Source organism: Oncorhynchus gorbuscha, unplaced genomic scaffold, assembly GCF_021184085.1.
Source record: "Oncorhynchus gorbuscha isolate QuinsamMale2020 ecotype Even-year unplaced genomic scaffold, OgorEven_v1.0 Un_scaffold_689, whole genome shotgun sequence".
Lineage (NCBI taxonomy): Eukaryota > Metazoa > Chordata > Actinopteri > Salmoniformes > Salmonidae > Oncorhynchus > Oncorhynchus gorbuscha.
Genome location: NW_025745765.1, coordinates 341,743 through 362,722, shown reverse-complemented (window position 1 = coordinate 362,722; position 20,980 = coordinate 341,743). Strand labels below are relative to the sequence as shown.

Below are 20,980 nucleotides of genomic sequence, written 5' to 3'. Positions count from 1 at the left end.
GGTCCAACCACACTCTTCGTTGGAGTTCTGTGTAACACTGAACCGTCATCATGTCAGGTAGTCCTAGGGCTCAGGTCCAACCACACTCTTCGTTGGCGTTCTGTGTAACACTGAACCGTCATCATGTCAGGTAGTCCTAGGGCTCAGGTCCAACCACACTCTTCGTTGGCGTTCTGTGTAACACTGAACCGTCATCATGTCAGGTAGTCCTAGGGCTCAGGTCCAACCACACTCTTCGTTGGAGTTCTGTGTAACACTGAACCGTCATCATGTCAGGTAGTCCTAGGGCTCAGGTCCAACCACACTCTTCGTTGGCGTTCTGTGTAACACTGAACCGTCATCATGTCAGGTAGTCCTAGGGCTCAGGTCCAACCACACTCTTCGTTGGAGTTCTGTGTAACACTGAACCGTCATCATGTCAGGTAGTCCTAGGGCTCAGGTCCAACCACACTCTTCGTTGGCGTTCTGTGTAACACTGAACCGTCATCATGTCAGGTAGTCCTAGGGCTCAGGTCCAACCACACTCTTCGTTGGCGTTCTGTGTAACACTGAACCGTCATCATGTCAGGTAGTCCTAGGGCTCAGGTCCAACCACACTCTTCGTTGGCGTTCTGTGTAACACTGAACCGTCATCATGTCAGGTAGTCCTAGGGCTCAGGTCCAACCACACTCTTCGTTGGCGTTCTGTGTAACACTGAACCGTCATCATGTCAGGTAGTCCTAGGGCTCAGGTCCAACCACACTCTTCGTTGGCGTTCTGTGTAACACTGAACTGTCATCATGTCAGGTAGTCCTAGGGCTCAGGTCCAACCACACTCTTCGTTGGCGTTCTGTGTAACACTGAACCGTCATCATGTCAGGTAGTCCTAGGGCTCAGGTCCAACCACACTCTTCGTTGGAGTTCTGTGTAACACTGAACCGTCATCATGTCAGGTAGTCCTAGGGCTCAGGTCCAACCACACTCTTCGTTGGCGTTCTGTGTAACACTGAACCGTCATCATGTCAGGTAGTCCTAGGGCTCAGGTCCAACCACACTCTTCGTTGGCGTTCTGTGTAACACTGAACCGTCATCATGTCAGGTAGTCCTAGGGCTCAGGTCCAACCACACTCTTCGTTGGAGTTCTGTGTAGCACTGAACCGTCATCATGTCAGGTAGTCCTAGGGCTCAGGTCCAACCACACTCTTCGTTGGAGTTCTGTGTAGCACTGCACCGGCATCATGATTGTGTCATGAACTCTTTCTTGTTCCCTGACAGACAAAGACATGGGTGTGAAGAAGCCCAACAGAAAGGTAAGAACCAGACCCCCCCACGCCTTTCATGCCATCTCTCCTTCTCTCCTTCTTTCCCTGGTTGTTTATCTTTTCTCATCAACTTGCAGTTTCACTCAAAGCTGTCTTGAAAATATCTGATGTAAGTACACTGTCTATCATTCTGTTATCCCTCCTCTATTCCCTCATCTATTCCCTCCTGTATTCCCTACTGTATTCACTCCTCTATTCCCTCCTCTATTCCCTCCTCTATTCCCTCCTCTATTCCCTCCTCTATTCCCTCCTCTATTCCCTCCTCTATTCCCTCCTCTATTCACTCCTCTATTCCCTCCTCTATTCCCTCCTATATTCCCTCCTCTATTCCCTCCTCTATTCCCTACTCTATTCCCTCCTCTATTCACTCCTCTATTCCCTACTCTGTATTCTCACTGTCTATCATTCTGTTATCACTATTCATCTCAAGTGCAGGTTATAGGTCCAACAGTACAGTAATACCTAACAATATGCTTGTGTTTCTAGCTCCAACAGTAATACCTAACAATATGCTTGTGTTTCTAGCTCCAACAGTAATACCTAGCAATATTTTTGTGTTTCTAGCTCCAACAGTAATACCTAGCAATATGCTTGTGTTTCTAGCTCCAACAGTACAGTAATACTTAGCAATATGCTTGTGTTTCTAGCTCCAACAGTAATACCTAACAATATGCTTGTGTTTCTAGCTCCAACAGTACAGTAATACCTAACAATATGCTTGTGCTTCTAGCTCCAACAGTAATACCTAACAATATGCTTGTGTTTCTAGCTCCAACAGTAATACCTAACAATATGCTTGTGTTTCTAGCTCCAACAGTAATACCTAACAATATGCTTGTGTTTCTAGCTCCAACAGTACAGTAATACATAACAATATGCTTGTGTTTCTAGCTCCAACAGTAATATGGTCAGTGATCTGTTTATTAACTTGGCTTTCGAAGACTTTAGAAAGGCAGGGCAGGATGGATATAGGTCTTTAGCAGTTTGGGTCTAGAGTGTCACCCCCTTTGAAGAGGGGGATGACAGCGGCAGCTTTTCAATCTTTAGGGATCCCGGACTATACGAAAGAGAGGTTGAACAGGCTGGTAATAGGGGTTGCAACATTGGCGGTGGATAATTTTAGAAAGAGAGGGTCCAGATTGTCTAGCTCAGCTGATTTGTATAGGTCCAGGTTTTGCAGCTCTTTCAGAACATCTGCCATCTGGATTTGGGTGAAGAAGAAACTGGGGAGGCTCGGGCAAGTAGCTGCGAGGGGTGCGGAGCTGTTGGCCGGGGTTGGGAGGAAAAAGCTAGCCTTTGCTTCTGACTGCGTACATTGGTTCCTGACATCCCTGAACAGTTGCATATCGCGGGGACTATTCGATGCTATTGCAGTCCGCCACAGGATGTTTTTGTGCTGGTCAAGGGCAGTTAGGTCTGGAGTGAACCAAGGGACATATCTGTTCTTAGTTCTACAGTTTTTGAAAGGGGCATGCTTATTTAAGATGGTGAGGAAAAATCTTTTCAAGAACGATGAGGTGTCCTCGACTGACGGGATGAGGTCAATATCCTCCGGGATACCCGGGCCAGGTCGATTAGAAAGGCCTGCTCGCTGAAGTGTTTTAGGGAGTGTTTGACAGTGATGAGGGGAGGTCGTTTGACCGCGGAGCCATAGCGGATGCAGGCAATGAGGCAGTGATCGCTAAGATCCTGGTTGAAAACAGCAGAGGTGTAGTTGGAGGGCCAGTTGGTCAGGATAATATCTATGAGGGTGCCCATGTTTACAGATTTAGGGTTGTACCTGGTGGGTTCCTTGGTGATTTGTGTGAGATTGAGGGCATCTAGCTTAGATTGTAGGACTGCCGTGGTGTTAAGCATATCCCAGTTTAGTTCACCTAACAGAATGAACTCTGAAGCTAGATGGGGGGCGATCAATTCACATGTGGTATCCAGGCACAGCTGGGAGGGGGTCTATGACAGGCGGCAACAGTGAGAGACTATTTCTGGAGAGATTAATTTTAAAAATTAGAAGTTTCAACTGTTTGGGCATAGATTTGGAAAGTATGACAGAACTTTGCAGGCTATCTCTGCAGTAGATTGCAACTCTTCCCCCTTTGGCAGTTCTATGTTGACGGAAAATGTTGTAGTTGGGTATGGAAATCTCCAAGTTTTTGACTAGAATACAGTAAATACATATAAAGTGGACAGCAGTAGTTATATAGGATGAACCATGACTATAATACAGTATATTCATATGAAGTGGACAGCAGTAGTTATATAGGATGAACCATGACTAGAATACAGGATATTCATATGAAGTGGACAGCAGGATGAACCATGACTAGAATACAGTATATTCATATATACATATGAAGTGGACAGCAGGATGAACCATGACTAGAATACAGTATATAGATATGCAGTGGACAGCAGGATGAACCATGACTAGAATACAGTATATACATATGAAGTGGACAGCAGTAGTTATATAGGATGAACCATGACTAGAGTACAGTATATACATATGTAGTGGACAGCAGGATGAACCATGACTAGAATACAGTATATACATATGAAGTGGACAGCAGGATGAACCATGACTAGAATACAGTATATACATATGAAGTGGACAGCAGGATGAACCATGACTAGAATACAGTATATTCTTATGAAGTGGACAGCAGTAGTTATATAGGATGAACCATGACTAGAGTACAGCACATACATATGAAGTGGACAGCAGGATGAACCATGACTAGAGCACAGTATATACATATGAAGTGGACAGCAGGATGAACCATGACTAGAATACAGTATATACATATGAAGTGGACAGCAGGATGAACCATGACTAGAATACAGTATATTCATATGAAGTGGACAGCAGTAGTTATATAGGATGAACCATGACTAGAGTACAGTATATACATATGAAGTGGACAGCAGGATGAACCATGACTAGAATACAGTATATACATATGTAGTGGACAGCAGGATGAACCATGACTAGAATACAGTATATACATATGAAGTGGACAGCAGTAGTTATATAGGCTGAACCATGACTAGAATACAGTACATACATATGAAGTGGACAGCAGGATGAACCATGACTAGAATACAGTATATTCATATGAAGTGGACAACAGGATGGACCATGACTAGAATACAGTATATTCATATGAAGTGGACAGCAGGATGAACCATGATTAGAATACAGTATATTCATATGAAGTGGACAGCAGGATGAACCATGACTAGAATACAGTATATACATATGAAGTGGACAGCAGTAGTTATATAGGATGAACTAGAATACAGTATATTCATATGAAGTGGACAGCAGGATGAACCATGACTAGAGTACAGTATATTCATATGAAGTGGACAGCAGGATAAACCATGACTAGAATACAGTATATTCATATGAAGTGGACAGCAGGATGAACCATGACTAGAATACAGTATATTCATATGAAGTGGACAGCAGGATGAACCATGATTAGAATACAGTATATTCATATGAAGTGGTCCTGTGTAGCTCAGTTGGTAGAGCATGGCGCTTGTAACGCCAGGGTAGTGGGTTCGATCCCCGGGACCACCCATACGTAGAATGTATGCACACATGACTGTAAGTCGCTTTGGATAAAAGCGTCTGCTAAATGGCATATATTATTATTATTATTATATTCATATGAAGTGGGTAAAACAGTATGTAAACATTATTAAAGTGACCAGTGTTGCAGCTGTCTGTCAGGTACCTGTCTCATCTCTGTCCTCGTGTCTACCTATAGCCATGAAATTCCATCAGCTTGTCTCTTTGAATGACTTCAAGGTAAAAACGATAGTGGACTATGGAGTGTGGGGCTATCAATACTTTATCCTCTCGGTGCAGTACACCTCCACAGTACGTCTTGTCTGCTCAGTATGCAGTACACCTCCACAGTCCACAGTACACCTCCACAGTACACCTCCACAGTACGTCTTGTCTGCTCAGTATGCAGTACACCTCCACAGTACACCTCCACAGTACACCTCCACAGTACACCTCCACAGTACACCTCCACAGTACACCTCCACAGTACACCTCCACAGTACACCTCCACAGTACACCTCCACAGTACACCTCCACAGTACACCTCCACAGTACGTCTTGTCTGCTCTGTATGCAGTACACCTCCACAGTACACCTCCACAGTACACCTCCACAGTACACCTCCACAGTACACCTCCACAGTACACCTCCACAGTACACCTCCACAGTATGTCTTGTCTGCTCAGTATGCAGTACACCTCCACAGTACACCTCCACAGTACGTCTTGTCTGCTCAGTATGCAGTACACCTCCACAGTACACCTCCACAGTACACCTCCACAGTACACCTCCACAGTACACCTCCACAGTACACCTCCACAGTACACCTCCACAGTATGTCTTGTCTGCTCAGTATGCAGTACACCTCCACAGTACACCTCCACAGTACACCTCCACAGTACGTCTTGTCTGCTCAGTATGCAGTACACCTCCACAGTACGTCTTGTCTGCTCAGTATGCAGTACACCTCCACAGTACACCTCCACAGTACATCCTGTCTGCTCAGTATGCAGTACACCTCCACAGTACGTCTTGTCTGCTCAGTATGCAGTACACCTCCACAGTACATCCTGTCTGCTCAGTATGCAGTACACCTCCACAGTACGTCTTGTCTGCTCAGTATGCAGTACACCTCCACAGTACATCCTGTCTGCTCAGTATGCAGTACACCTCCACAGTACATCCTGTCTGCTCAGTATGCAGTACACCTCCACAGTACATCCTGTCTGCTCAGTATGCAGTACACCTCCACAGTACATCCTGTCTGCTCAGTATGCAGTACACCTCCACAGTACATCCTGTCTGCTCAGTATGCAGTACACCTCCACAGTACATCCTGTCTGCTCCGTATGCAGTACACCTCCACAGTACATCCTGTCTGCTCCGTATGCAGTACGTCTTGTCTGCTCAGTATGCAGTACACCTCCACAGTACACCTCCACAGTACATCCTGTCTGCTCCGTATGCAGTACACCTCCACAGTACATCCTGTCTGCTCCGTATGCAGTACACCTCCACAGTACACCTCCACAGTACACCTCCACAGTACGTCTTGTCTGCTCAGTATGCAGTACACCTCCACAGTACACCTCCACAGTACACCTCCACAGTACGTCCTGTCTGCTCAGTATGCAGTACACCTCCACAGTACACCTCCACAGTACAACTCCACAGTACGTCCTGTCTGCTCAGTATGCAGTACACCTCCACAGTACGTCTTGTCTGCTCAGTATGCAGTACACCTCCACAGTACACCTCCACAGTACACCTCCACAGTACGTCCTGTCTGCTCAGTATGCAGTACACCTCCACAGTACACCTCCACAGTACAACTCCACAGTACGTCCTGTCTGCTCAGTATGCAGTACACCTCCACAGTACACCTCCACAGTACGTCTTCTCTGCTCAGTATGCAGTACACCTCCACAGTACGCCTTCTCTGCTCAGTATGCAGTACACCTCCACAGTACATCCTGTCTGCTCCGTATGCAGTACGTCTTGTCTGCTCAGTATGCAGTACACCTCCACAGTACACCTCCACAGTATGTCTTGTCTGCTCAGTATGCAGTACACCTCCACAGTACATCCTGTCTGCTCAGTATGCAGTACACCTCCACAGTACGTCTTGTCTGCTCAGTATGCAGTACACCTCCACAGTACACCTCCACAGTACGTCTTGTCTGCTCAGTATGCAGTACACCTCCACAGTATGTCTTGTCTGCTCAGTATGCAGTACACCTCCACAGTACACCTCCACAGTACGTCTTGTCTGCTCAGTATGCAGTACACCTCCACAGTACGTCTTGTCTGCTCAGTATGCAGTACACCTCCACAGTACACCTCCACAGTACGTCTTGTCTGCTCAGTATGCAGTACACCTCCACAGTACGTCTTGTCTGCTCAGTATGCAGTACACCTCCACAGTACACCTCCACAGTACACCTCCACAGTACGTCTTGTCTGCTCAGTATGCAGTACACCTCCACAGTACACCTCCACAGTACGTCTTGTCTGCTCAGTATGCAGTACACCTCCACAGTACACCTCCACAGTACGTCTTGTCTGCTCAGTATGCAGTACACCTCCACAGTACGTCTTGTCTGCTCAGTATGCAGTACACCTCCACAGTACACCTCCACAGTACTCCTTGTCTGCTCAGTATGCAGTACACCTCCACAGTACACCTCCACAGTACGTCTTGTCTGCTCAGTATGCAGTACACCTCCACAGTACACCTCCACAGTACGTCCTGTCTGCTCAGTATGCAGTACACCTCCACAGTACATCCTGTCTGCTCAGTATGCAGTACACCTCCACAGTACGTCTTGTCTGCTCAGTATGCAGTACACCTCCACAGTACGTCTTGTCTGCTCAGTATGCAGTACACCTCCACAGTACGTCTTGTCTGCCCAGTATGCAGTACACCTCCACAGTACATCCTGTCTGCTCAGTATGCAGTACACCTCCACAGTACATCCTGCCGGCTCCATGTGTCAGCTGATGTTTCTTTACACGGTAGTGTTTTATCTTGGCAATGTTTCTTTGTATAACACTTGCTACTATTTTGGACAGGTGTCTCTTGAAAAGAGCTGTTTTAATCTCAGTGAGACTAACCGTTAGGGGGGGCAGGTAGCCTAGTGGTTGGAGCGTTGGGCCAGTAACCCGATCCAAAGGTTGCTAGATCGAATCCCTGAGCTGACAAGGTAACAAATCTGTCGTTCTGCCCCTGAACAAGGCAGTTAAAACACTGTTCCCCGGTAGGCCGTCATTGTAAATAAGAATTTGTTCTTAACTGACTTGCCTAGTTAAATAAAGGTAAAATAAAAATATATTTTTTAAACTCCGTAAAGCGAGTTTGCAGACCACACAACAGTAGTAGGCTTGATCAACAAACAGGCAAAACATATTGACAAGGTGGAGTCGCAATTCAACGGCTCAGACACAAGAGGTATGTGGCAGGGTCTACAGACAACCACGGATTACAAAGGGAAAACCAGTCTACAGACAATCACAGATTACCAAGGGAAGACCAGTCTACAGACAACCACGGATTACCAAGGGAAGACCAGTCTACAGACAATCACGGATTACAAAGGGAAGGCCAGTCTACAGATAATCACAGATTACCAAGGGAAGACCAGTCACATCACAGATTACCAAGGGAAGACCAGTCTACAGACAACCACAGATTACCAAGGGGGAAGGCCAGTCTACAGATAATCACAGATTACCAAGGGAAGACCAGTCTACAGACAACCACAGATTACCAAGGGAAGACCAGTCACATCACGGATTACCAAGGGAGAAGACCCTGGGATTCAAGGGAAGACAGCCTACAGACAATCACAGATTACCAAGGGAAGACCAGTCACATCACGGACACCGACGTCTTGCTTTGAAGAAAACACAGTGCCAGCCACTGATGCGGCCCGCTACCAAGGACTGTGGACTCTCCTTTTCCGTGGCCGCCGTGAGTAAGACATTTAAACGTGTTAACCCTCGCAAGGCTGCCGGCACAGACGGCATCCCTAGCCGCGTCCTCAGAGCATGGCTGGCTGGAGTGTTTACGGACATATTCAATCTCTCCCTATCCCAGTCTGCTGTCACCACATGTTTCAAGATGGCCACCGTTGTTCCTGTACCCAAGAAGGCATAGATAACTGAACTGAATGACTATCACCCCGTAGCACTCAATACCGTCATCATGAAGTGCTTTGAGAGACTAGTTAAGGATCATATCACCTCCACCTTACCTGACACCTTAGATCCACTTCAGTTTGAATACCGCCCCAACAGGTCCACAGACGATGCAATTGCCATTGAGCAGCACACTGCCCTATTCCATCTGGACAAGACGAATACCTATGTAAGAATGCTGTTTATTGACTATAGCTAAGCATTCAACACCAAAGAGGTGAGGGCCCTGGGAGTGTGGTACCCTCCAAGCTCATCATTAAGCTCAAGGCCCTGGGTCTCAATCCCACCCTGCTGTGCAACTGGATCCTGGACTTCCTGACAGGCCGCCCCCAGGTGTTGGAGGTAGGAAACATCATCTCCACTTCGCTGATCTTCAACACAGGGGTCCCACAAGGGTGAGTGCTCAGCCTCCTCCTGTACTCCCTGTTCACCCATGACTGCATGGCCATGCACGCCTCCAACTCAATCATCAAGTTTGCGGACGACACAACAGTAGTGGGCCTGATCACCAACAACGACGAGACGGCCTACAGGGAGGAGGTGAGGGCACTCAGAGTGTGGTACCAACAACGACGAGACAGCCTACAGGGAGGAGGTGAGGGCACTCAGAGTGTGGTACCAACAACGACGAGACAGCCTACAGGGAGGAGGTGAGGGCACTCAGAGTGTGGTACCAACAACGATGAGACGGCCTACAGGGAGGAGGTGAGGGCCCTGGGAGTGTGGTACCAACAACGACGAGACGGCCTACAAGGAGGAGGTGAGGGTCCTGGGAGTGTGGTGTCAGGAAAATAACCTCACACTCAACGTCAACAAAACAAAGGAGATGATTGTGGACTTCAGGAAACAGCAGAGGGAACACCCCCCTATCCACATCGATGGAACAGTAGTGGAGAGGGTAGCAAGTTTTAAGTTCCTCGGCGTACACATCACAGACAAACTGAATTGGTCCACCAACACAGACATCGTGGTGAAGAAGGTGCATCAGCGCCTCTTAAACCTCAGGAGGCTGAAGAAATGTGGCTTGGCACCTAAAACCATCACAAACATTTACAGATGCACAATTGAGAGCCTCCTGTCCAGCTGTATCACCGCCTGGTACGGCAACTGCAACGCTCTCAACCGCAAGGCTCTCCAGAGGGTAGTGAGGTCTGCACAACGCATCACCGGGGGCAAACTACCTGCCCTCCAGGACACCTACACCACCCGATGTCCCAGGAAGGCTATAAAGATCATCAAGGACAACAACCACCACCGAGCCACTGCCTGTTCACCCCGCTATCATCCAGAAGGCGAGGTCAGTACAGGTGCATCAAAGCTGGGACCGAGAGACTGAAAAACAGCTTCTATCTCAAGGCCATCAGACTGTTAAACAGTCATGACTAGGCGGTTTCCACCCGGTTATTCAACCTTGCACCATAGAGGCTGACACTGCCCCATGTACATAGACACATAATCACTGTCTACTTTAATAATGGAACACTAGTCACTTTAATAATGTTTACATACTGCTACTCATCTCATATGTATATACTGTATTCTATTCTACTATAATGTTTACATACTGCTACATTACATCTCATATGTATATACTGTATTCCACTCCTACATTACTCATCTCATATGTATATACTGTATTTCCTACATTCTCATCTCTATATATGTTTACATACTGCTACATTACTCATCTCATATGTATATACTGTATTCCACTCCTACATTACTCATCTCATATGTATATACTGTATTCCACTCCTACATTACTCATCTCATATGTATATATGTATATACTGTATTCCACTGTATTCCTACATTACTCATCTCATATGTATATACTGTATTCCACTCCTACATTACTCATCTCATATGTATATACTGTATTCCACTCCTACATTACTCATCTCATACTGTATTCCACTCCTACATTACTCATCTCATATGTATATACTGTATTCCACTCCTACATTACTCATCTCATATGTATATACTGTATTCCACTCCTACATTACTCATCTCATATGTATATACTGTATTCCACTCCTACATTACTCATCTCATATGTATATACTGTATTCCACTACATTACTCATCTCATATGTATATACTGTATTCCACTCCTACATTACTCATCTCATATGTGTATTCCACTACATTATTCTCACTCCTACATTACTCATCTCATATGTATATACTGTATTCTCATATGTATATACTGTATTCCACCTACATTACTCATCTCATATGTATATACTGTATTCCACTCCTACATTACTCATCTCATATGTATATACTGTATTCCACTCCTACATTACTCATCTCATATGTATATACTGTATTCCACTCCTACATTACTCACATATGTATATACTGTATTCATCTCATATGTATATACTGTATTTCCATTACTCATCTCATATGTATATACTGTATTCCACTCTACATTACTCATCTATTTATATATATTTCATTACTCATTCCATTACTTTTACTTTTAGACTGTATTCCACTCCTACATTACTCATCTCATATGTGTATTACTCATCTCATATGTATATACTGTATTCCACTCCTACATTGTATTGTATTGTTGTGAACATTACTCATCTCATATGTATATACTGTAGATCCTACATTACTGTATATACTGTTGTGAGGGCACTACATTGGTCTCAGGATAATACTCATCTAGGAACACAAGCATTTAGTTAGATATTACTGAGCTAGTTAGATAAACACAAGCATTTATTTAGAGTTAGAAACACAAGCATTTAGTTAGATTACTGCACTGTTGGAGCTAGAAACACAAGCATTTAGTTAGATACTACTGCACTGTTGGAGCTAGGAACACAAGCATTTAGTTAGATATTACTGCACTGTTGGAGCTAGAAACACAAGCATTTAGTTAGATATTACTGCACTGTTGGAGCTAGAAACACAAGCATTTAGTTAGATATTACTGCACTGTTGGAGCTAGGAACACAAGCATTTAGTTAGATACTACTGCACTGTTGGAGCTAGGAACACAAGCATTTAGTTAGATATTACTGCACTGTTGGAGCTAGAAACACAAGCATTTAGTTAGATACTACTGCACTGTTGGAGCTAGGAACACAAGCATTTAGTTAGATACTACTGCACTGTTGGAGCTAGGAACACAAGCATTTAGGATACTACTGCACTGTTGGAGCTAGGAACACAAGCATTTAGTTAGATATTACTGCACTGTTGGAGCTAGGAACACAAGCATTTAGTTAGATATTACTGCACTGTTGGAGCTAGGAACACAAGCATTTAGTTAGATATTACTGCACTGTTGGAGCCAGGAACACAAGCATTTAGTTAGATATTACTGCACTGTTGGAGATATTACCAGGAACACAAGCATTTAGTTAGATATTACTGCACTGTTGGAGCTAGGAACACATAGCATTTAGTTAGATATTACTGCACTGTTGGAGCTAGAAACACAAGCATTTAGTTAGATATTACTGCACTGTTGGAGCTAGGAACACAAGCATTTAGTTAGATATTACTACTGTTGGAGCTAGGAACACAAGCATTTAGTTAGGAGCATTTAGCACTGTTGGAGCTAGGAACACAAGCATTTAGTTAGATATTACTGCACTGTTGGAGCTAGAGCTATAAACACAAGCATTTAGTTAGATATTACTGCACTGTTGGAGCTAGGAAGGAACACAAGCATTTAGTTAGATATTACTGCACTGTTGGAGCTAGAAACACAAGCATTTAGTTAGATATTACTGTACTGTTGGACTGCATTTGTTAGATATTACTGCACTGTTGGAGCTAGAAACACAAGCATTTAGTTAGATATTACTGCACTGTTGGAGCTAGAAACACAAGCATTTAGTTAGATATTACTGCACTGTTGGAGCTAGAAACACAAGCATTTAGTTAGATATTACTGCACTGTTGGAGCTAGAAACACAAGCATTTAGTTAGATATTACTGCACTGTTGGAGCTAGAAACACAAGCATTTAGTTAGATATTACTGCACTGTTGGAGCTAGAAACACAAGCATTTAGTTAGATATTACTGCACTGTTGGAGCTAGAAACACAAGCATTTCGCTACACCCGCAATAACGTCTACTAAACAAGTGTATTTGACAAATAAAATGTGATTTGATTTGGTCAAATAAAGGTAAACTCCAAATGTTTCTGCTACTCTGTGTCCAGGTGGATGTGTGCGGGTATCCTCTCAGTATCTTCTTCATCGTGGTCAATGAGTTCTGTGAACGTTTCTCCTACTATGGCATGCGAGGTGAGCCAATCACACCCCTCTATGTTGACAGATAGCAGAGAGCTGAGCCAATCACACCCCTCTATGTTGACAGATAGCAGAGAGCTGAGCCAATCACACCCCTCTATGTTGACAGATAGCAGAGAGCTGAGCCAATCACACCCCTCTATGTTGACAGATAGCAGAGAGCTGAGCCAATCACACCTCTCTATGTTGACAGATAGCAGAGAGCTGAGCCAATCACATCTCTCTATGTTGACAGATAGCAGAGAGCTGAGCCAATCACACCTCTCTATGTTGACAGACAGCAGAGAGCTGAGCCAATCACACCTCTCTATGTTGACAGACAGCAGAGAGCTGAGCCAATCTATGTTGACACCCTCTATGTTGACAGATAGCAGAGAGCTGAGCCAATCACACCTCTCTATGTTGACAGACAGCAGAGAGCTGAGCCAATCACACCTCTCTATGTTGACAGACAGCAGAGAGCTGAGCCAATCACACCTCTCTATGTTGACAGACAGCAGAGAGCTGAGCCAATCACACCTCTCTATGTTGACAGACAGCAGAGAGCTGAGCCAATCACACCCCTCTATGTTGACAGACAGCAGAGAGCTGAGCCAATCACACCTCTCTATGTTGACAGATAGCAGAGAGCTGAGCCAATCACACCTCTCTATGTTGACAGATAGCAGAGAGCTGAGCCAATCACACCTCTCTATGTTGACAGACAGCAGTGTTTACTACAGAATGTAAATAAGTCTTTGGTAGTTACATTTCATTGACCAATGTTAAGGACTGGTGCTGTAGATGGACATATTGAGTGGTTCTGTTGTCTCCTCTAGCAGTGTTGTATATTGAGTGGTTCTGTTGTCTCCTCTAGCAGTGTTGTATATTGAGTGGTTCTGTTGTCTCCTCTAGCAGTGTTGTATATTGAGTGGTTCTGTTGTCTCCTCTAGCAGTGTTGTATATTGAGTGGTTCTGTTGTCTCCTCTAGCAGTGTTGTATATTGAGTGGTTCTGTTGTCTCCTCTAGCAGTGTTGTATATTGAGTGGTTCTGTTGTCTCCTCTAGCAGTGTTGTATATTGAGTGGTTCTGTTGTCGTCTCTAGCAGTGTTGTATATTGAGTGGTTCTGTTGTCTCCTCTAGCAGTGTTGTATATTGAGTGGTTCTGTTGTCTCCTCTAGCAGTGTTGTATATTGAGTGGTTCTGTTGTCTCCTCTAGCAGTGTTGTATATTGAGTGTTCTGTTGTTCTGTTGTCTCCTCTAGCAGTGTTGTATATTGAGTGGTTCTGTTGTCTCCTCTAGCAGTGTTGTATATTGAGTGGTTCTGTTGTCTCCTCTAGCAGTGTTGTATATTGAGTGGTTCTGGTTCTGTTGTCTATATTGAGTGGTTCTGTTGTCTCTAGCAGTGTTGTATATTGAGTGGTTCTGTTGTCTCCTCTAGCAGTGTTGTATATTGAGTGGTTCTGTTGTCTCCTCTAGCAGTGTTGTATATTGAGTGGTTCTGTTGTCTCCTCTAGCAGTGTTGTATATTGAGTGGTTCTGTTGTCTCCTCTAGCAGTGTTGTATATTGAGTGGTTCTGTTGTCTCCTCTAGCAGTGTTGTATATTGAGTGGTTCTGTTGTCTCCTCTAGCAGTGTTGTATATTGAGTGGTTCTGTTGTCTCCTCTAGCAGTGTGTATATTGAGTGGTTCCTGTAGATGTTGTATATTGAGTGGTTCTGTTGTCTCCTCTAGCAGTGTTGTATATTGAGTGGTTCTGTTGTCTCCTCTAGCAGTGTTGTATATTGAGTGGTTCTGTTGTCTCCTCTAGCAGTGTTGTATATTGAGTGGTTCTGTTGTCTCCTCTAGCAGTGTTGTATATTGAGTGGTTCTGTTGTCTCCTCTAGCAGTGTTGTATATTGAGTGGTTCTGTTGTCTCCTCTAGCAGTGTTGTATATTGAGTGGTTCTGTTGTCTCCTCTAGCAGTGTTGTATATTGAGTGGTTCTGTTGTCTCCTCTAGCAGTGTTGTATATTGAGTGGTTGAGTGGTTCTGTTGTCTCCTCTAGCAGTGTTGTATATTTGGTTCTGTTGTCTCCTCTAGCAGTGTTGTATATTGAGTGGTTCTGTTGTCTCCTCTAGCAGTGTTGTATATTGAGTGGTTCTGTTGTCTCCTCTAGCAGTGTTGTATATTGAGTGGTTCTGTTGTCTCCTCTAGCAGTGTTGTATATTGAGTGGTTCTGTTGTCTCCTCTAGCAGTGTTGTATATTGAGTGGTTCTGTTGTCTCCTCTCCTCTAGCAGTGTTGTATATTGAGTGGTTCTGTTGTCTCCTCTAGCAGTGTTGTATATTGAGTGGTTCTGTTGTCTCCTCTAGCAGTGTTGTATATTGAGTGGTTCTGTTGTCTCCTCTAGCAGTGTTGTATATTGAGTGGTTCTGTTGTCTCTAGCTCTGAGCAGTGTTGTATATTGAGTGGTTCTGTTGTCTCCTCTAGCAGTGTTGTATATTGAGTGGTTCTGTTGTCTCCTCTAGCAGTGTTGTATATTGAGTGGTTCTGTTGTCTCCTCTAGCAGTGTTGTATATTGAGTGGTTCTGTTGTCTCCTCTAGCAGTGTTGTATATTGAGTGGTTCTGTTGTCTCCTCTAGCAGTGTTGTATATTAGTGGTTATCTGAGTGGTTCTGTTGTCTCCTCTAGCAGTGTTGTATATTGAGTGGTTCTGTTGTCTCCTCTAGCAGTGTTGTATATTGAGTGGTTCTGTTGTCTCCTCTAGCGGTGTTGTATATTGAGTGGTTCTGTTGTCTCCTCTAGCAGTGTTGTATATTGAGTGGTTCTGTTGTCTCCTCTAGCAGTGTTGTATATTGAGTGGTTCTGTTGTCTCCTCTAGCAGTGTTGTATATTGAGTGGTTCTGTTGTCTCCTCTAGCAGTGTTGTATATTGAGTGGTTCTGTTGTCTCCTCTAGCAGTGTTGTGATAGGTGTTGTCCTGTTGAGTGGTTCTGTTGTCTCCTCTAGCAGTGTTGTATATTGAGTGGTTCTGTTGTCTCCCTCTAGCAGTGTTGTATATTGAGTGGTTCTGTTGTCTCCTCTAGCAGTGTTGTATATTGAGTGGTTCTGTTGTCTCCTCTAGCAGTGTTGTATATTGAGTGGTTCTGTTGTCTCCTCTAGCAGTGTTGTATATTGAGTGGTTCTGTTGTCTCCTCTAGCAGTGTTGTATATTGAGTGGTTCTGTTGTCTCCTCTAGCAGTGTTGTATATTGAGTGGTTCTGTTGTCTCCTCTAGCAGTGTTGTATATTGAGTGGTTCTGTTGTCTCCTCTAGCGGTGTTGTATATTGAGTGGTTCTGTTGTCTCCTCTAGCAGTGTTGTATATTGAGTGGTTCTGTTGTCTCCTCTAGCAGTGTTGTATATTGAGTGGTTCTGTTGTCTCCTCTAGCAGTGTTGTATATTGAGTGGTTCTGTTGTCTCCTCTAGCAGTGTTGTATATTGAGTGGTTCTGTTGTCTCCCTCTAGCGGTGTTGGTCCTGTAGATGGCCATATTGAGTGGTTCTGTTGTCTCCTCTAGCAGTGTTGTATATTGAGTGGTTCTGTTGTCTCCTCTAGCAGTGTTGTATATTGAGTGGTTCTGTTGTCTCCTCTAGCAGTGTTGTATATTGAGTGGTTCTGTTGTCTCCTCTAGCAGTGTTGTATATTGAGTGGTTCTGTTGTCTCCTCTAGCAGTGTTGTATATTGAGTGGTTCTGTTGTCTCCTCTAGCAGTGTTGTATATTGAGTGGTTCTGTTGTCTCCTCTAGCAGTGTTGTATATTGAGTGGTTCTGTTGTCTCCTCTAGCAGTGTTGTATATTGAGTGGTTCTGTTGTCTCCTCTAGCAGTGTTGTATATTGAGTGGTTCTGTTGTCTCCTCTAGCAGTGTTGTATATTGAGTGGTTCTGTTGTCTCCTCTAGCAGTGTTGTATATTGAGTGGTTCTGTTGTCTCCTCTAGCAGTGTTGTATATTGAGTGGTTCTGTTGTCTCCTCTAGCAGTGTTGTATATTGAGTGGTTCTGTTGTCTCCTCTAGCAGTGTTGTATATTGAGTGGTTCTGTTGTCTCCTCTAGCAGTGTTGTATATTGAGTGGTTCTGTTGTCTCCTCTAGCAGTGTTGTATATTGAGTGGTTCTGTTGTCTCCTCTAGCAGTGTTGTATATTGAGTGGTTCTGTTGTCTCCTCTAGCAGTGTTGTATATTGAGTGGTTCTGTTGTCTCCCTCTAGCAGTGTTGTATATTGAGTGGTTCTGTTGTCTCCTCTAGCAGTGTTGTATATTGAGTGGTTCTGTTGTCTCCTCTAGCAGTGTTGTATATTGAGTGGTTCTGTTGTCTCCTCTAGCAGTGTTGTATATTGAGTGGTTCTGTTGTCTCCTCTAGCAGTGTTGTATATTGAGTGGTTCTGTTGTCTCCTCTAGCAGTGTTGTATATTGAGTGGTTCTGTTGTCTCCTCTAGCAGTGTTGTATATTGAGTGGTTCTGTTGTCTCCTCTAGCAGTGTTGTATATTGAGTGGTTCTGTTGTTGTATATTGAGTGGTTCTGTTGTCTCCTCTAGCAGTGTTGTATATTGAGTGGTTCTGTTGTCTCCTCTAGCAGTGTTGTATATTGAGTGGTTCTGTTGTCTCCTCTAGCAGTGTTGTATATTGAGTGGTTCTGTTGTCTCCTCTAGCAGTGTTGTATATTGAGTGGTTCTGTTGTCTCCTCTAGCAGTGTTGTATATTGAGTGGTTCTGTTGTCTCCTCTAGCAGTGTTGTATATTGAGTGGTTCTGTTGTCTCCTCTAGCAGTGTTGTATATTGAGTGGTTCTGTTGTCTCCTCTAGCAGTGTTGTATATTGAGTGGTTCTGTTGTCTCCTCTAGCAGTGTTGTATATTGAGTGGTTCTGTTGTCTCCTCTAGCAGTTGTTAGCAGTGTTGTATATTGAGTGGTTCTGTTGTCTCCTCTAGCAGTGTTGTATATTGAGTGGTTCTGTTGTCTCCTCTAGCAGTGTTGTATATTGAGTGGTTCTGTTGTCTCCTCTAGCAGTGTTGTATATTGAGTGGTTCTGTTGTCTCCTCTAGCAGTGTTGTATATTGAGTGGTTCTGTTGTCTCCTCTAGCAGTGTTGTATATTGAGTGGTTCTGTTGTCTCCTCTAGCAGTGTTGTATATTGAGTGGTTCTGTTGTCTCCTCTAGCAGTGTTAGTATATTGAGTGGTTCTGTTGTCTCCTCTAGCAGTGTTGTATATTGAGTGGTTCTGTTGTCTCCTCTAGCAGTGTTGTATATTGAGTGGTTCTGTTGTCTCCTCTAGCAGTGTTGTATATTGAGTGGTTCTGTTGTCTCCTCTAGCAGTGTTGTATATTGAGTGGTTCTGTTGTCTCCTCTAGCAGTGTTGTATATTGAGTGGTTCTGTTGTCTCCTCTAGCAGTGTTGTATATTGAGTGGTTCTGTTGTCTCCCTCTAGCAGTGTTGTATATTGAGTGGTTCTGTTGTCTCCTCTAGCAGTGTTGTATATTGAGTGGTTCTGTTGTCTCCTCTAGCAGTGTTGTATATTGAGTGGTTCTGTTGTCTCCTCTAGCAGTGTTGTATATTGAGTGGTTCTGTTGTCTCCTCTAGCAGTGTTGTATATTGAGTGGTTCTGTTGTCTCCTCTAGCAGTGTTGTATATTGAGTGGTTCTGTTGTCTCCTCTAGCAGTGTTGTATATTGAGTGGTTCTGTTGTCTCCTCTAGCAGTGTTGTATATTATATTGAGTGGTTCTGTTGTCTCCTCTAGCAGTGTTGTATATTGAGTGGTTCTGTTGTCTCCTCTAGCAGTGTTGTATATTGAGTGGTTCTGTTGTCTCCTCTAGCAGTGTTGTATATTGAGTGGTTCTGTTGTCTCCTCTAGCAGTTGTTGTATATTGAGTGGTTCTGTTGTCTCCTCTAGCAGTGTTGTATATTGAGTGGTTCTGTTGTCTCCTCTAGCAGTGTTGTATATTGAGTGGTTCTGTTGTCTCCTCTAGCAGTGTTGTATATTGAGTGGTTCTGTTGTCTCCTCTAGCAGTGTTGTATATTGAGTGGTTCTGTTGTCTCCTCTAGCAGTGTTGTATATTGAGTGGTTCTGTTGTCTCCTCTAGCAGTGTTGCAGTGTTGTATATTGAGTGGTTCTGTTGTCTCCTCTGAGCAGTGTTGTATATTGGTTCTGTTGTCTCCTCTAGCAGTGTTGTATATTGAGTGGTTCTGTTGTCTCCTCTAGCAGTGTTGTATATTGAGTGGTTCTGTTGTCTCCTCTAGCAGTGTTGTATATTGAGTGGTTCTGTTGTCTCCCTCTAGCGGTGTTGTATATTGAGTGGTTTGGTCTCCTCTAGATGGCCATATTGAGTGGTTCTGTTGTCTCCTCTAGCAGTGTTGTATATTGAGTGGTTCTGTTGTCTCCTCTAGCAGTGTTGTATATTGAGTGGTTCTGTTGTCTCCTCTAGCAGTGTTGTATATTGAGTGGTTCTGTTGTCTCCTCTAGCAGTGTTGTATATTGAGTGGTTCTGTTGTCTCCTCTAGCAGTGTTGTATATTGAGTGGTTCTGTTGTCTCCTCTAGCAGTGTTGTATATTGAGTGGTTCTGTTGTCTCCTCTAGCAGTGTTGTATATTGAGTGGTTCTGTTGTCTCCTCTAGCAGTGTTGTATATTGAGTGGTTCTGTTGTCTCCTCTAGCAGTGTTGTATATTGAGTGGTTCTGTTGTCTCCTCTAGCAGTGTTGTATATTGAGTGGTTCTGTTGTCTCCTCTAGCAGTGTTGTATATTGAGTGGTTCTGTTGTCTCCTCTAGCAGTGTTGTATATTTGGTTCTGTTGTCTCCTCTAGCAGTGTTGTATATTGAGTGGTTCTGTTGTCTCCTCTCTGTATATTTGGTTCTCCTCTAGCAGTGTTGTATATTGAGTGGTTCTGTTGTCTCCTCTAGCAGTGTTGTATATTGAGTGGTTCTGTTGTCTCCTCTAGCAGTGTTGTATATTGAGTGGTTCTGTTGTCTCCTCTGGTTCTGTTGTCTCCTCTAGCAGTGTTGTATATTGAGTGGTTCTGTTGTCTCCTCTAGCAGTGTTGTATATTGAGTGGTTCTGTTGTCTCCTCTAGCAGTGTTGTATATTGAGTGGTTCTGTTGTCTCCTCTAGCAGTGTTGTATATTGAGTGGTTCTGTTGTCTCCTCTAGCAGTGTTGTATATTGAGTGGTTCTGTTGTCTCCTCTAGCAGTGTTGTATATTGAGTGGTTCTGTTGTCTCCTCTAGCAGTGTTCTATATTTGGTTCTGTCTCCCTCTAGCAGTGTTGTATATTGAGTGGTTCTGTTGTCTCCTCTAGCAGTGTTGTATATTGAGTGGTTCTGTTGTCTCCTCTAGCAGTGTTGTATATTGAGTGGTTCTGTGTGTCAGTGTTGTATATTGAGTGGTTCTGTTGTCTCTAGCAGTGTTGTATATTGAGTGGTTCTGTTGTCTCCTCTAGCAGTGTTGTATATTGAGTGGTTCTGTTGTCTCCTCTAGCAGTGTTGTATATTGAGTGGTTCTGTTGTCTCCTCTAGCAGTGTTGTATATTGAGTGGTTCTGTTGTCTCCTCTAGCAGTGTTGTATATTGAGTGGTTCTGTTGTCTCCCTAGCAGTGTTGTATATTGAGTGGTTCTGTTGTCTCCTCTAGTGTTGTATATTGAG

At 44.0% G+C, this 20,980-nt stretch overlaps 1 protein-coding gene across 1 annotated transcript in view; it reads left to right on the top strand.

Annotated features, from left to right (window-relative positions):
• The window catches only part of LOC124019817 (solute carrier family 15 member 1-like), a 75,668-nt gene that overhangs the window by 2,890 nt on the left and 51,798 nt on the right, over positions 1-20,980 (top strand). The window contains 2 exon segments of the mRNA XM_046335250.1: positions 1,256-1,290; positions 13,273-13,357. Coding sequence (XP_046191206.1) covers positions 1,256-1,290; positions 13,273-13,357 — 120 coding nt within the window.